General features: G+C 33.6%; 1 protein-coding gene across 1 annotated transcript; it reads left to right on the top strand.

Annotated features, from left to right (window-relative positions):
* Positions 1-14,231: 14,231 nt before the first annotated feature.
* On the top strand, positions 14,232-15,044 carry LOC127831406 (uncharacterized). The gene has a single exon (XM_052356393.1). It carries the CDS (start codon positions 14,232-14,234, stop codon positions 15,042-15,044), a length of 813 nt encoding a protein of 270 aa, XP_052212353.1.
* Positions 15,045-16,081: the final 1,037 nt, after the last annotated feature.

The raw sequence follows: 16,081 nt of genomic DNA, 5'->3' as shown, positions 1-16,081 counted from the left end.
TTTCACATCATGTTTGCGATACTGTTTTTAAACTGACACATGATGAACGCCGGTGAAAAGGATTGTTTATTAAGAAAACAATATGAACGTGCATAATTATATCGTTGCAAATTTTAACAAGTAATACATTTGAATGCTGTCCGGATAGAATCATCTGAGTATAACACGATTTTGCAAATGTATGATTTTAAAGGGGTCTTTTCACGTTTTGGTAAATTGACAAAATTAAACAAGAGATGTGTTTGTCAGAAACACAATGCCCCCCTAATGCGCCCGTTTTTTTTACCTTTGACTTTGAGAATGACCTTGACCTTTCACCACTCAAAATCTACAGCTCTATGAGATACACATGCATGCAAAATATCAAGTTGCTATGTTCAATATTTCAAAAAATATTGCAAAACTTTACTGTAAGGTTAAAGTTTTGGGACAAAATAACGCAATGACAGACAGACAGGGCCAAAAACATTCGATCATTCGATCCGGGGCATAAAAAGTTATGAAAATTATGTTTTTTTATTTTTTGACCTTTGACCTTGAAGGTTGACCTTGACCTTTCACCACTCAAAATTTGCAGCTCTACGAGAAGTAAGTAAGAGATCGAATGGAGAAATGAAAAATATTTATTTTATTTTTGACCTTTGACCTTGACCTTTCACCACTCAAACTTAGCAGCTCCACGATACACATGCATGCCAAATATTAAGTTGCTGTGTTCAATATTCAAATTTTTTTTTTTATTTTGATCTTTGACCTTGAAGGATGACTTTCACATTTCACACACTAAAAATGTGCAGCTCCACGAGATGCACATGCATGCCAAATATGAAGTTGCTGTGTTTAGTATTAAAAAAGCTATGATAAAACTTTAACGAAGGTTGAAGTTTTAGGAAAGAAAATACAATGATATTTGACCTTTGACCTTCAAGGATGACCTTGACTTTGACTTTAACCACTCAAAATGAGCAGCTCCGTGAAATACACATGCATGGTAAATATCAAGTTGGTATGTTCAATTTAGCAAAAGTTATCAAACTTTAACCAAGGTTAAAAATTTGGACAGAATGACAGAAAGACAGACAGACAGACAGACAGACAGACAGACAGACAGACAGACAGACAGACAGACAGACAGACAGACAGACAAACAGACAGGACAAAAAGATCTATCGGGCTATCGGGGCATAAAAAGTTGTTTCAGATTCGCAAATTTTTCGTTTTAGTTGTGATATTTGTGAGCAAATAGTAATACTGAACATTTACAATGCTCTCAAATATACATTATATGCATATTTTGACGATTTGTAAACCTGAAAATTATTAAGCGTTGAAACGCGAAACGATTGAATAATTTGGAAAGTTCTGTTGTTGTCGTTATATTTTGGGAAACTACGAGCATTGCTTATATAGGTAAAAATACATCCGCTCATAGCATGAGCATGGATGGTCGAGTGGTCTAAGCGGGTGACGTTTTCACCCACGACTCCAGTGGTCAGTGGTTCGAGCCCTTGATGAATTTGAATCATTGTATGCCAACGACTATACTTTTGTTATGAATTATTTTTTCTAAAACATAAAGAAACATTCGAACTAAGTATGGCATTAACTCAAAAAATAACAACAATTTTCTTACACGAAAAATAAATAAAACTTGAATTATATTGATTTAAATATTAGTACTATCCTTTGCATAACGATTAAAAAACAAACAATATTTTTTGTTTAGTAGTAATTTTTCGACAGGAATTTTCATTTTATTGTCGATACGTGCCTTTAAGCCCACCATATTGACACACCCTCATAGAATTCGTAAATCTATGTTGCAGCATGAAATCCCTAAGGCTTCAAACCGTTCAGCAGCAGAACAGTATGTTATTGTTAATTGTTATCAAAGTATGATCTTATTATTCGATACAATGTATATTAAGTCTTTTTTTTGCAACGGGCTTCGAAATGAATTAGCAAACTTACGTCTACTAATGAATGGGGTCGACAGTTTTTATTGTAAAAGATTCATTGCCAAGTTTCTGAGAAACACTTTAGGTGACAGCCGTTAAAAGCATAAACATTCCATGCTAAAATCGATTGAATTTTTTTTAGTTGCTATTAATTTGGTCGCGCGATGATAATTCACAGGCAATTCGATTAAAGCGTTAAAGGGAAAAGTTTTAATATTTGCCTAACACTATTTTTCGAATTGTTAATATACTTGCATCTTGTGTGTTAAGGTTTGGGTTATCAAATGAAATAACACATAGAAGCAGAAAATGGGGACCTCTTTGTAGTATTTTAAATTAATATATTTTAATTAACGGGATGTTCGCATACCAACTTTTCAACAATAAAATCAACTCATTAGTTTTATTAAAACAAGCAATTAGTAGCTGCATTTGTACAGAGATATAAAAGATCAGTCTCCGAACAGTGACCTAAATGTGTAATTGAACCAAACTGCAACGAACGCAATCGTAAAATCATTAAGCGTTTCTAAATCGTGACGTTTGCCCATTCAACCAAACATTCATTCACCAAGTATGATAAAAATCGCAAAGTAAGCCTTAAATATATATACTTTAGCGTTTGTGATTTCAAACATTGGTTTAAGACGTTATCTGCACCGATTCACAGTACGTTTTTTTATTCAACAGGTTCGCTAATCATTTTGAGCATTATTCAAATCTGGGTTTGCACTTCAAATATGGCACGTTTAATCCCGACGAAAGATGGCTTTCTTCTAGTTCCCGTATTCCCGTCTCTTTACTCGGAGACAAAAAAGGGTTAGAGCGGAATATGAACCTTGGTACGATGTTTGTTTATATCTTATTCGAGGATAAGATTGATGTGTTAACCTGCATCGAACATGCAAACATGTATGAGTTAATGATCATATCGAAATCTTGAAATTCCAATGTGTAGGTCTCAGACGTCATATGTTAAATGTAGCGACACTTAAAGTGACTTTAGACGCATCTAACAGTATATGCTATGTTATATGTGTCTATCGCAACCGTTGTTTATTGTTGGTGTTTTCACTTCATATACACTTATATTTTTGATAATGCAGCATCAACATACTAAAAGAATATCCCAAAATGAGAAAATAATGCATTTGAATATCAACCGTACTTTCGTTTGACAACTGACGACAGAAATTATTCGTTTTCCTGCAACGCTACGACGCACGAACACTAACGCCGATCCTAATAAAAGACAGTTCCGCTCGGCTTAGAGGAATGGGACAGTCTTGTAAAATATCGAATATAATATAAAAAATGGTAGCAAGATGAGATGCAGATAATTTGTCAGTTACCACCTTTTAACTAACTATTTTGACCTGTAAATTCTTTCCGGCTCAATTCAACAGTGAAAAATGCCCATAATTTCACTTTACCAATAATATTGTCCAGTTGAGCTTTTATGTCGTCAGCAACCTGATCAGTGTTCTACTGAAGACTAATCTATTTACAAGAATATATATATATCCTTTGCAGATACATACGTTGTAAATGATTTAGTTTTATATTTTCAGCAAATTAAAAAAAAACAAAAAAACATTTCATGAATGTTCTTATGCTTAAATAAATGCGACCGAGGTAAGGAGACTGATACTATTTCATTTTTAACGATAGTACACCATTAACTTAAATACATGGTTTAAGGTACTCAACTGTACCAATGGTAAACCATTAAATGCCAAAATGCCAAAGTCTTAACTTCTACAGCTTATTTTTACACTTACCGCCGATCAAGCCCGTTCATGTATCTCTAACAAAAATTGTGGTTATTATACTCCATAAAGTAGAATCTAAAATTGTTGTGACATTAAATTTGTCCAATCCAGACATGATAACTGAGGCATTTTTCAATATTGTCTGATGATTTATATGCAAGTGGGAGAGTTAATATGTCTGAAATGTCTCTTTCGTCCATTGTTAAACAATACGCCTTTTAAATTGTTTCAGGATAGGGAATTCGTGGGTCATTTAAATGATTCACTTAACAAAACAGACACAGGGTGAACGCTCTTGCTTTCTCGCTGGAAAATTATTAAATGAAAACGTAGTAATAAATTCATTAACTCTGTTCCTGGAACTCTGTTTCGTTAGATGTATGAATCACATCCGCAGTGAAATGATCTAGCTTGGATTACCAATCAAATGTCATTATTGGCAATGCCTTGTATCGACGTTCTGCATAACATTATTAACACACTTGCATTGGAGAGAAAATAAACATTCTAACAGTTCACTAATTTGGGTTAGTGTTTAATGAATGTACCTAAACACAATTTAAAAAATGTATTCACGAGTTTCGTGCAATTTTGCTGGTTTGAATTTTATGTATATGTCAGTTTATGAAGACATTTTGTAGAAATCGCAATTCTACCAATTTGTGAAAAAAGTTTCCAAGAGCTTATAGAGAGAAACACTAATCTACATTTGCTGTAAAAATAATGGGTAAACGTCACTCATCTTTAACAAGTTTTTATCATATCATTTCAAGTTTTTATCATATCATATCATTTTATCATATCATTTGAACATGTTGATGGATACAAATGCCGTTCGTTTGATACTCGTTAAGAACAATAGTTATTAAACACGCGTGACGTACAAAAAAAACAACAGGATTTAATCCTTAAAGCAGAGCATTCAACGTCTATTCAACCAGGAAAAGGAAAGGACCTTCCATCACAACTATCATGTACCTTGATGATTAGCACCGACAACGTTGGGCAACTCTGGATTATCTTGGACTCATTTGAATTACTTTGGAATACTTTCGCGTCCATGAAAATAAAACTGATAAAATGTGAATGTAAGGTCATCAAGTAGACTCACAGATAGACATTTTATCCAAGACTTGGGCATGCACATAACAAATAGTACCAAAGCATCAACAAGCAAAAAAAAACGAACGGGGATTAGAATTTTTTTGTAATCTTACTTTCCAGCATTTATAACTCCACGCTCAAAACTTTTATTAAATGTATCACAAAGAAACACGAAATGCCACGCCATTAGACTCCAAGACATGACTCGACACTAGACGACATGACACTAGACGTTACGACATAACAGGCCACAAAATGACTGCAGCCGTCATATTTTGCAAAAGTTCGTCTTCCACCAATCCACTTTATGAACGAGAACCAGATGCCTTAAAATTATGGTTTGCAGTTTGAGTTTGTAACGGTCAAAAAGATATAAAAAAAAAACATCGAAATAAGCCAATTAATTAAAATAGATAAGCGTTTAGTAGATAGTTTTAGCGCATTATATGACTGGTGATGCTTCTGGATTTAAGGGAGTAGGTGCAGAACGTTTTACCAAGCTTATTACATTCGCACATATCGCTTTCGCACAATACCTATATCAAGGTATGTAATTCATTCATTATTCAATGAACTAAACGCCATTTACTTCTATTACAAATGATGTGAAAATTCATTGAATTATGTTCGGTCGGCCTCTTCTGTGGTCAAGTTTTTCCATTTCATCATGTATAGGTAAATACATGCAATAAACCGGTTAAAATAATTGAACATGACTGTTGGATCGTATGTCCCAGTACAAATTAATCGTAATAGTTAATTAGAGTTGTTCTTGACAAATTTAACACATGTTATTCGGCAATTAAGTTGCGGTTGTGTTTCAGGAAACCCATTAATTGAAGACAATTTACGTGTTTAAGGGTTCGCATATGTATAGTGGTTTTCGTGTTTGGGAATAATTCGAGCTGCGCATGGTTAATTTAACCGTTGATTCATCACGCCTGTTAAACTCGACATGGCTACAGAACATTTGCTAATTGTGCAATCGAGAACACGGATAATCCGTTGCCACCCAATATAAGTACCTGGTTTTGGGCGTAGTCAATGTTGTGTTGTAGATCTGCTGTGAGCGATGACCCCTCCACAATTACATTGGCTTAATTTTGTATCGTGTTGTTGTGTCTGTTGCAAGATAGTGTTTATTCACACACATGAATACTGATTCTGGTTAGATTAAACATTGTGCAATTCTAAGTATTATATTTATAAGATTACGCAATAGTTTCGCCATTGATACATTGTCTTAACAAAAAACATCTTATATATAATTAATGTTTGTCTTCAACGAGACTATTGAATCAAACAACGTTATTGAATAAATACAATTGCGTGCCTTAAGGGGCCTTTTCACATTTTGGTAATTGACAAAATAAAAAAAATGTTTTAGATATGCAAATTTTCTTTTTAGCTATGATATTTGTGAGGAAACAGTAATACTAAACATTTATCATGTTCTAAATATCAATTATATGCATCTTTTGACGATTTTCAAACCTGAAAAAATTATAAAGCGTTACAACGCGAAACGATTGAATAATTTGGAGAGTTCTGTTGTCGTTCTATTTTGTTATGGTACGACGATTGCTTATAAAAATGCATCACTCATTGTTGAGCACGGATGGCCGAGTGGTCTAAGCGATAGACTTTTACTCCAGAGGAAAGTGGTTCGAGTCTTACTTTTTTCTTTCTTAAGTTTTATTCCTGTTTTTTACTGGAGCTTTTAAGATCGAATGTTACATTTATCAATATAATGGCAATTAAATGACAACCTTCAATACATACCAAAGTCTGTGAAAAGGCCCCTTTAATGTAAAAGTTATATTATTCACTGTGTCATATAATGCGTTTCTTTAGAGAAAGAGAGAGAGAGAAGAAATATAACGAAAACGCTGTTTTATATACTGATGTAATGTTAACAAAAAGTCAAACAAGTATCAAATCGAAAATCGGTAATATAAGCACTCACTGCATTTAACATGCACTGCGATTCATTGTATTGAAAAACATCAATTACATTAAAACTGACATATTATAGTATCGCATTTTACCCCAAAACCAATATACAACTGAACGCAATTAAAAATATGCATCAATTCACCTTGAATAGTATGCAGTATTATGTAAGACCTATATACGGTGGCATAGAGGGGACATAGGCAATATTTTATTTTAACCTGTCTCTATGACGTGCGCACGGCATAGCTATGACGTGCGCACGTCATAAAGTGGCATAAAGGGGGCATAAGGCAATATTTTATTTAACAGTCTCTATGATGTGCGCAACGCGATAGCTATGACGTGCGCACGCGATAGCTATGACGTGCGCATGCGATAGCAATGACGTGCGCACGCCATAGTTATGACGTGCGCACGTCGTAACAAAAGTTAAATAATATAACATAGAACATATTTTATTTAACTATTTCTATGACGTGCGCACGTCATAGAAATAGTTAAATAAAAATTTTCGTATGTCCCCATTATGCCGCCGTACATATACCTAAGCTGCATCAAAAGATTTATCTATCTGCTTTGTACTTTGTATTTCGCGCAGTCGATATTATAATGTAACTTTTATTGATCACCAAAGTGATTTGAATACGTCTGGCAGCCGTAATAATGCCTTGTAAATATATTAAATAAACTCATAATAAACACAAGCTTGCACATTTTATTGTCATCGTAAATCGAAAGAATAAAGTCTCGATTTCAAACATCATAATTTTGATATAAAAATCAATGATATAAAAGAGGGAGAAACTTCTTTATGATTGCATTCATGAAGCGTTTTAAAAGTTAAAATTACCTATAATTTGCTACATCAGGTGTATTAAAATACACACCCATACATTATGGGCCACACCACACACAGACCTCACTTTCTTGTGGGAATGATTGCTTTCGTATTGTCGAGTCTCTTCATGTTTCCTATGCTAGAGTTTTTATTAAGTTGTTAATTTCATGTCTTAATTTGACTTGAAGGGACATTCCGACGTTTATTCTCCATAAAAACAATGCAACATTCCTCTTTTTCCGGTAGATATTTATAAAATCAAAAGATTCTATCGATATATTATTTTAACTTAATAACCCTAACTTTTTTATTTAATTATTCATTAAAAAAGCATGCAAAATGCCTACATATTTGTTTTACCGTGTCTCACGTGCGATTCGAAATTTCGCCCACAAAAAGTAGCCCACTGCAATAAGAAAAATGCTTCGCCAGAGTCCCATTTAACAATATTGCACATACGTATAGCATGTATTCCTGGCACATTTGTCAATAACGATGTTACTGCTACTGCTGAATTACTCGTTTCCCATCGTCCCCGAAGATAAGGGTGTGATCATTATAGAAAAAAACTATTCAAATGCGCGTTAACATAAAACTAGACATTACGTGTGAAGAAAACATGTAATGCATGCATATTCAAATTAATCTTTGTTTTAAATACTACGCCTGTTTGACCTTCGACTCCTCCCTTTAACCCATTTATGCCTAGCGTCTAGAAAAAGGCTTGGCAAACAGCATAGACCCAGATGAGACGCGGCGTCTCATCAGGATCTGCCGCTGTTTGCTTAAGGAATTTTCTGTAAGAAATATTCTAAATATAGAAATAAATATACCAGAAATCCCTAATTTTGGAAATAAATTGATCCAATTTAGAAGAATGGGATAGTCAAGAAGGAATAAATTGTTTAATCTGGACAGAAGTCACATGTACAAGTGTAAAATAGATATACCATATGTACTGCACTCCAGTAAATCAATTATTAATTTGAATTATGTTAAATACAACAGCGATTAAAAGTTTTCCCTGTTTGTTTCTAATTCGATATTAAAATAACACATATTTTTTAATCACATTCGAAATGTAGAAAGCATCATGTAATACCGATTTTTCTCAAACATATGGTACAAAGGAAATGAAAGGTAGATGAACAATAAAAGAAACTATGTTGTTTATCATTTAATGAGCAAATCTTGATATTTAGATCGTTTGAATACAATGTGTTCATTTTGTGTTATTTTACAATACACAAGACCCTTTTAAATTAATACATTGCGATAACTAGTAATGAATACTTTGCACATGCTGTTTCTGTGCAATTTTCTAAATCGTTAATGTTCCAACAATATACTTTATCTTACATGAATGTTCATATATTATTTCATTAAATCAGTGTTTGTATCAGTTTTAAGGCCTGGTCGTCAATATGTTATACGTTTTATAAAATAATTATCAATATTTTGCATGTTTATACAAATCGAAAAACGCTGTAAATAGTTGTTTTCGACGCTTTGATGCAGCCTCATTACAGTAACTGTTAAAGTCGCTCTATAGCTGTAACTTCGAAGTCTTCATATGAAAAACAAACTGGTTTTTTGTGTTTGAATTACCTACCAATGTGTTTGCTCGCCACTGACATGAAACAAATTAATTGATAAAAATAAAATAAAATGATGAATTGATGCGTTTACTGACTAAAATTTATTATACAAAACAAAAGATTTTACTAATCAAATTGTATTGTGTTGTTTTAGATATCGAGTGAAATAGAATGTCTGTATTCATCGTTTAATTTGATTATAATGGCTAAATGTTTGTGTGAAGTTCAATGATTGTTTACCTTATTATCTATAGAAAGTCGAAGGAAACAATATGGGTTAAAGAAAAGAAAAGACCGTGCAGGACCTATTTTAAAACTAATTGAAATGTTGACATATTGGCAAATATAATTTTGATTAAAACATAGCGCCGGTAGTATGTAGTTGTTGGCATCTGGAGTGGCGGCCGCAGCCAAATTGGCATTCTTAAAGATTCCACGTTGCAGGATACTCGGTAACCTTTGTCCTAGTAGTAACATCTTCTGTTTCCGGTGTGTATAAAAACTAAACATCTATAACTCAGTGTTGTGCATCAGGCCCTTACCGAAAGTCAGCGAAAACATTATAATAGCATGTTGCCAAATAAGTTATCAACAGGAAATGTCCTTTAAGTATCACAAGATGCGTGTGTCTTTATGAGCAGAGACAAGGAATCCTTTAAGATCTTGATCTGTTTACTCGATCTTTACTATTTTTCCTGTTGACCTTCCTCAAGAGTGCCTACAAGAGCCACGTGTTCTTAAAGTGGTTATCGTATTTCTGCGACCACAGCTTTCAACAAAACAAATATAATTAATTACTTCCGGTACATGGTATATGAGACACTCTGTCGCATGCGAAGCGTCGCGTCACGATTAGCAGTCGAAAGTTGCCGTGGCGTTATGGATATAGTGTCCGCCTTACGACACTGGGGACGCGGGTTCGATTCTCACTACGGGAGCGTGCTTTCGATCTCCCCAAAATACGCCAAGTACTGTCCCTTCCCAGGAAACAGAATTGTGATCGGTTCAATAAGTCTAGGGTTTTCGATGTAATTTATTTAAAATAGATAGGCGTATACTGACTTAAGCAGTTGAAAAACAAATGAGAATATAACTAGGAGAGACACTCTTGTTATCATATTTGAACCCATTAATGCATAGTGGACTATCCCATCCTTCTAAATTTGGATCAATTTATTTCCAAAATTTGGGATGTCTGGTATAAATATTTTTATATTTAGAATATTTCTTACAGAAATTCCTTTAAGCAACAGCGCAGACCCTAAAGAGAAGCCGCATTCGTGCGGCGTCTAATCTGGGTCTACGCTGTTTGAAAAGGCCTTTTTTCTAGACGCAAGGCATAAATGGGTTAATGTATTAAATGTGGCTAGTGTATACCTTTTTAGAATATGGTCTTTCGATGATTTATTGCAATGATTTATATAGCGATCAGTGCCTACTTTACATTCCATTAAGTTCTGTTTCGTCTTTTTATACCAAAGTAAATTACAGACTGTACATAAAAAACGCTGCAGGCAAGGTAACATAATTTTAGGCATCTCACTCCATTATAAACACATTTAACATTCGCTTACAAGCGATGTTATGTTTTTAATATCAAAATTATATTGTTTAGCGAATACATTTTGTAATATCCACATTATGTCGTTGACAATGATGTTTTATTTGGCAATGTTTTCACAATAAAGCAACTCAGTAATTGCAGTCCTTCTTTTCACGAACGCCAGTACACCTGGGGTATTGAGACAAGGATGAAAAGTATGGTCTTTCGTAGAGTATCTACATGTTATAATGAGATGAAATTCTAAAATAATATCTGAAATTCTGTATATTCGACAAACGTAAAACAAAAAAAAACATACTTAAAAAGCAACAAAATGACATGTGTAGACATAAAATTGGCAAATTTACATAAATGATAATATACATGACAACATTTGAAACACAGACTCAATCAAGGTCAAATAAACAAGGCAGATGTCTAGTATCTCAGTTCAATTAAACATAATTACTATAATGAAGCAATCACAAGAAATCTCTGTTTTTGTATTCGGAGAAAAACTGAGTTTTTGTTTAAAAAAAGAGAAAATCGTGGGCTTTAAATAACTGATGAGATTTAGTATGAATTAGATGGGATATTGATTTAACGAGTGATTTAAGAACCGTTCTTGATTCGTATCGTTATTGCATCGATGCACTGAAGGCTTAAAATGAATCAGGATATATACAACTAAAGCAAAATTTAGTTCATCACAATAACTAAACATTAAATGTATATACAAACAAATTATGATGATTTGTTATAATTTTCAATTTCCGTTCAGTATGTTTATGTCATCTTAGTTTTAAGCATTCTTTGTACATGGTGTTTGGATTGACTGTTGGTTATGTTCTAAAAGCTTATGTCACATGTCCATCATTTTATTCAGTATTATTAATTTGATTTGTATTGTGTGTTTTTTTCACCATTATATAAAGTAGAGATTTCAGGTTGTTATTGTTTCTTAAGCAAAATCAGAATGAATTGAGTATGTAAAGCGAGAAAAACAGTTGGACATTGGTAATATTATATATGATTAATAATAAAAAACGAAACAGTTAAACCTAAATAACCTCATCTATGACGAATAAGAAAATAAGTTACAAGTAAATAACGTGTATTAGGAATAAAAGTATACAGTTCAGCATAAATAACATTATCTATGACAAAAAAAGGGATTACGGTTAGACCTAAATAACATTATCTATGACGAGAAAGGGATTACGGAAATACCTAAATAACCTCATGTGTGATGAATAAGGTTAACTGTTAGCCATTAATAACATTATCTATGACGAATAAGCGAAAGAAGTGAAACCTAAGTTACCTTTTCTATGACGAAAAAGGTATTACGGTTAGATATGGAAACACCGGGCGTAATTCATGTGAATAAAGTCGTCTACGATTTGAAAGTCATGCCGCACAGGCTCATCAGTGACAAAACTTTCCGCTTTCATGTAATATTTCGTATAAGTAAGTCTCATTTAAACATCAAAGCGCTGAATGCACTGAATTTGTTCGCTGTTGTATAATCTTAGACGCAACTCAGTTTTCAAAATTATGTTATAGCTTTTTATATCGCAAGTTTGAAATGATTACAACCCATTCAAATTTATAAATAGTGTGTCTTAAAACGCAGGTCGAGATGTATGGTTTTTTTTTTAATCATTGATACAGCTAATCAGTGTGCGCAGGCTTATCTTATTTGACATGCATTAAACACCAGAGAAGCAGTATAAAAGGGCCACACACTCACACAATGTCTAATTTTCAGTTGTACACTGGTGTGTAACAGCAGAAAACAAACATGATTATTTTCATAATATTTCAGTTTGTATTTAATATTTTCCAATGAAATTTGGCATACATATACGTAAGTATACAAACAATATGTATGTGTAATTTGGTGGTTGAAAGTTATATAGTTATTGACTTACAGAAAATGTTTTATGTTGTCTGATTGAAATTCGAATTTCCCTGTAAATGCTGAGCACCGCCCACTTGAAAGGTTATGAACTTCTCTCAGCCAGAAGCTAGCGAATGACTCATATCAAGTTTACATGTAAATACAGATTCAACAGTATACCAAATGCTGTCTGCTCAAACACGTGTTTCTATTTCTAAACGCTCTAATGTTAGCAGCAAATCACTGGCAGAGTAACCCATCTACTAGTTAATGCTGGTTAATATTTTACCACCGCAAAATCAACAAAGTGAAATCCGGCTTTTAAGCCCCGTTTCCCTGAAAGCAGCCAATATGTACAGATTTCAATGATCACTAGACTGGCCAACGTTTGTCTTTCTATATGTTGTTAAATACACTCTATGTACTGTTTCAGAGAGAACAGGTAGATGCGGTGATTAAAGCAGACGCTTTTAGCATTTTCGTCTGCTAAAGTTTACTAGAATTATCCACACAGGCAGTCACGGGTTACGGTTCCTGCCGTACCTAAGCCCATACTGATCCATACTGATTTGCAAAATTGCGTCTGCATTATTTGTGAGCGAAACAATCATGTCTGAGCGTATGAATAGTAAATGTCTGGGCGTATGAATAGTATCGTATATATGGTCATGTTCGGCGTTCGATTTCTAATGTTTGAATGAAGATTGTTTCACTACGGAAATGTGTTTTATCGCACAACTACGACTTACTTTTACGATATTTTTTATATCAAATGTTAGTACTTGAATAAATAAATCGATAAAGTTTTTATATTCATACCCGATTCATTACTCATCAATTTAAGTTTGTAGATTAACTACTCAATATCCGTAATACTAATACACATAATAATAATAATAATAATAATAATAATAATTATAATAATAATAATAATAATAATAATAGTAATAATAATAATAATAATAATAATAATAATAATAATAATAATAATAATAATTCTTTTTGACTTGTTTACTGATAACTCACAATTGAAACGTAGGAAACCTGTTTTAACAAATAAACGAGTCGGAAAATCTTAAATTACGACAAAGTAATTAGAAAGCAAACGAAATGTGTTAATTGGCCTCATGCCGCTTCCATAAAATTACCTTGCCAACTATTGTGCAAACTACTATATCAAGATTCGGATTCCAGCAGGTGCAATGGAATATTTGACATTTATGTCGGTACGAAACATTTCAACACACGTTGAGTTATGCACACTTGTTTGGCCATGCTCTTTCAATACATCGAACAGTGGCAGCGCTATTATTTAGTCATAATAATGCCTGGCATTATTTGATGTTTCTGTTCGTGCTTCACGGATATTTTTTAAAGTCAAATAACATTTGATTAAAATTTAAAGGTTATAATTCATCAAAGATTTCAGTATAAAATACATCGTTATATTCGTTATTCTTGCTGAATATACAGTCAGTAGAACGACGACAACGACGAAACAAATAAGGCTGCTGCTGATGATTATTCAACTTCTGGTGATGCTAACGGTTCTTATCTATATGCAGGTACTGAATCTACTGCTGCTGATAATGATTATTGCACTGCTGGTGATGCTAACAGTTCTTATCTATACGCAGGTACTGAATCTACTGCTACTGCTGATTATTTTACTGCTGGTGATGCTAACGGTTCTTATCTATATGCAGGTACTGAATCTACTGCTGCTGATTATTATTTTACTGCTGGTGATGCTAACGGTTCTTGTCTATATGCAGGTACTGAATCTACTGCTGCTGCTGATTATTTTACTGCTGGTGATGCTAACGGTTCTTATCTATATGCAGGTACTGAATCTACTGCTGCTGCTGATTATTTTACTGCTGGTGATGCTAACGGTTCTTATCTATATGCAGGTACTGAATCTACTGCTGCTGCTGATTATTTTACTGCTGGTGATGCTAACGGTTCTTATCTTTACGCAGGTACTGAATCTACTGCTGCTGCTGATTATTTTACTGCTGGTGATGCTAACGGTTCTTATCTATATGCAGGTACTGAATCTACTGCTGCTGCTGATTATTTTACTGCTGGTGATGCTAACGGTTCTTATCTATATGCAGGTACTGAATCTACTGCTGCTGCTGATTATTTTACTGCTGGTGATGCTAACGGTTTTTATCTATATGCAGGTACTGAATCTACTGCTGCTGCTGATTATTTTACTGCTGGTGATGCTAACGGTTCTTATCTATATGCAGGTACTGAATCTACTGCTACTGCTGATTATTTTACTGCTGGTGATGCGAACGGTTCTTATCTATACGCAGGTACTGAATCTACTGCTGATAATGATTCAGGGCGATGGTATGTAAAAACAAGAAGATGATGATGTTACTGAGAATAATAAATGATGAGGATCAGGAAGATAAACAAATAGACGTCCATGACCCGTTCTGTATGTAAAGTGACAACGAACGCGCAGGGCATATGTGTTTTCTTTGCAATATAGCATCACGTTTAAACACAATTCTGTCATGCGAACAAATATGTAAATGCAATGCAAACAATCTTCCATAAGTACTAGTATTGGGTAATCGCATAAAGTCATTTGATAGCACAAAAAGGGTATCATTGCTTTGATATGACGCATGCATTTGAGTCAGACAGCGTTGATGCTGTCGCACTTATCTTGCAGAATGATCCTCTTCAATTTCAATAGTGTGTTTGTTAAGAATTAGATTGAAACTATAACCGAACATTACATTATCTAATGAACTTTAATGATATATTTCCCCATTATTCTCGCGTCGAATACAATGAGTATGTTCGATGAATGCATACCTGTGTTTTTTTTAATAAGATGACTCGCCTTTCGGATAATGTGCTGTTTCGCTCAACGTGTACTAAAATAACATTTAAAAAATATCTCTGTATATTTACCCTATATAATTTGACAAGCGTGCAATTGAACCTTTTTAAGTTAATATAAACTAGAGTTTAATGTGGAAAACATTTATAAAACGGAATAACGATTTAATTAGATTTGTTGTAGGCCGTGGTCGTATTAATTTTTATTGGTGGTCAACATGTCCGGGTTTTCTTCTTTTACTCCAGTTTCAACGATGACACCTTGTTTCTTCCTTTTAAGGGAAGAAAGGGTTACATAATATCCTTCAGAACATGGCTTCTTCGGTAATAACTTCAGTTGATATGAGTCAACGCAGTCCTTATAAGTCATGAAACAACTCAATATTTATATTTGCTGTTGTAATAGTGTGTTAATTCCGTTTATATACATGTCATCATTGAACAACAGTCAGGCGGCTTTGCGAAAAAAAACAATTTCAATACTTATAAATAGCATACAACATATTAATATAGACCGTCTTCAAGTCATCTTATACAAAGA

This window comes from Dreissena polymorpha, chromosome 5, assembly GCF_020536995.1.
Source record: "Dreissena polymorpha isolate Duluth1 chromosome 5, UMN_Dpol_1.0, whole genome shotgun sequence".
Lineage (NCBI taxonomy): Eukaryota > Metazoa > Mollusca > Bivalvia > Myida > Dreissenidae > Dreissena > Dreissena polymorpha.
This window is presented reverse-complemented; position numbering and strand designations above follow the sequence as displayed.

What these genes read in the sequence shown, in the direction of transcription:
- LOC127831406 (XM_052356393.1), top strand. Translation starts at nt 14,232, where the DNA reads ATGCAGGTACTGAATCTACTGCTGCTGATAATGATTATTGCACTGCTG.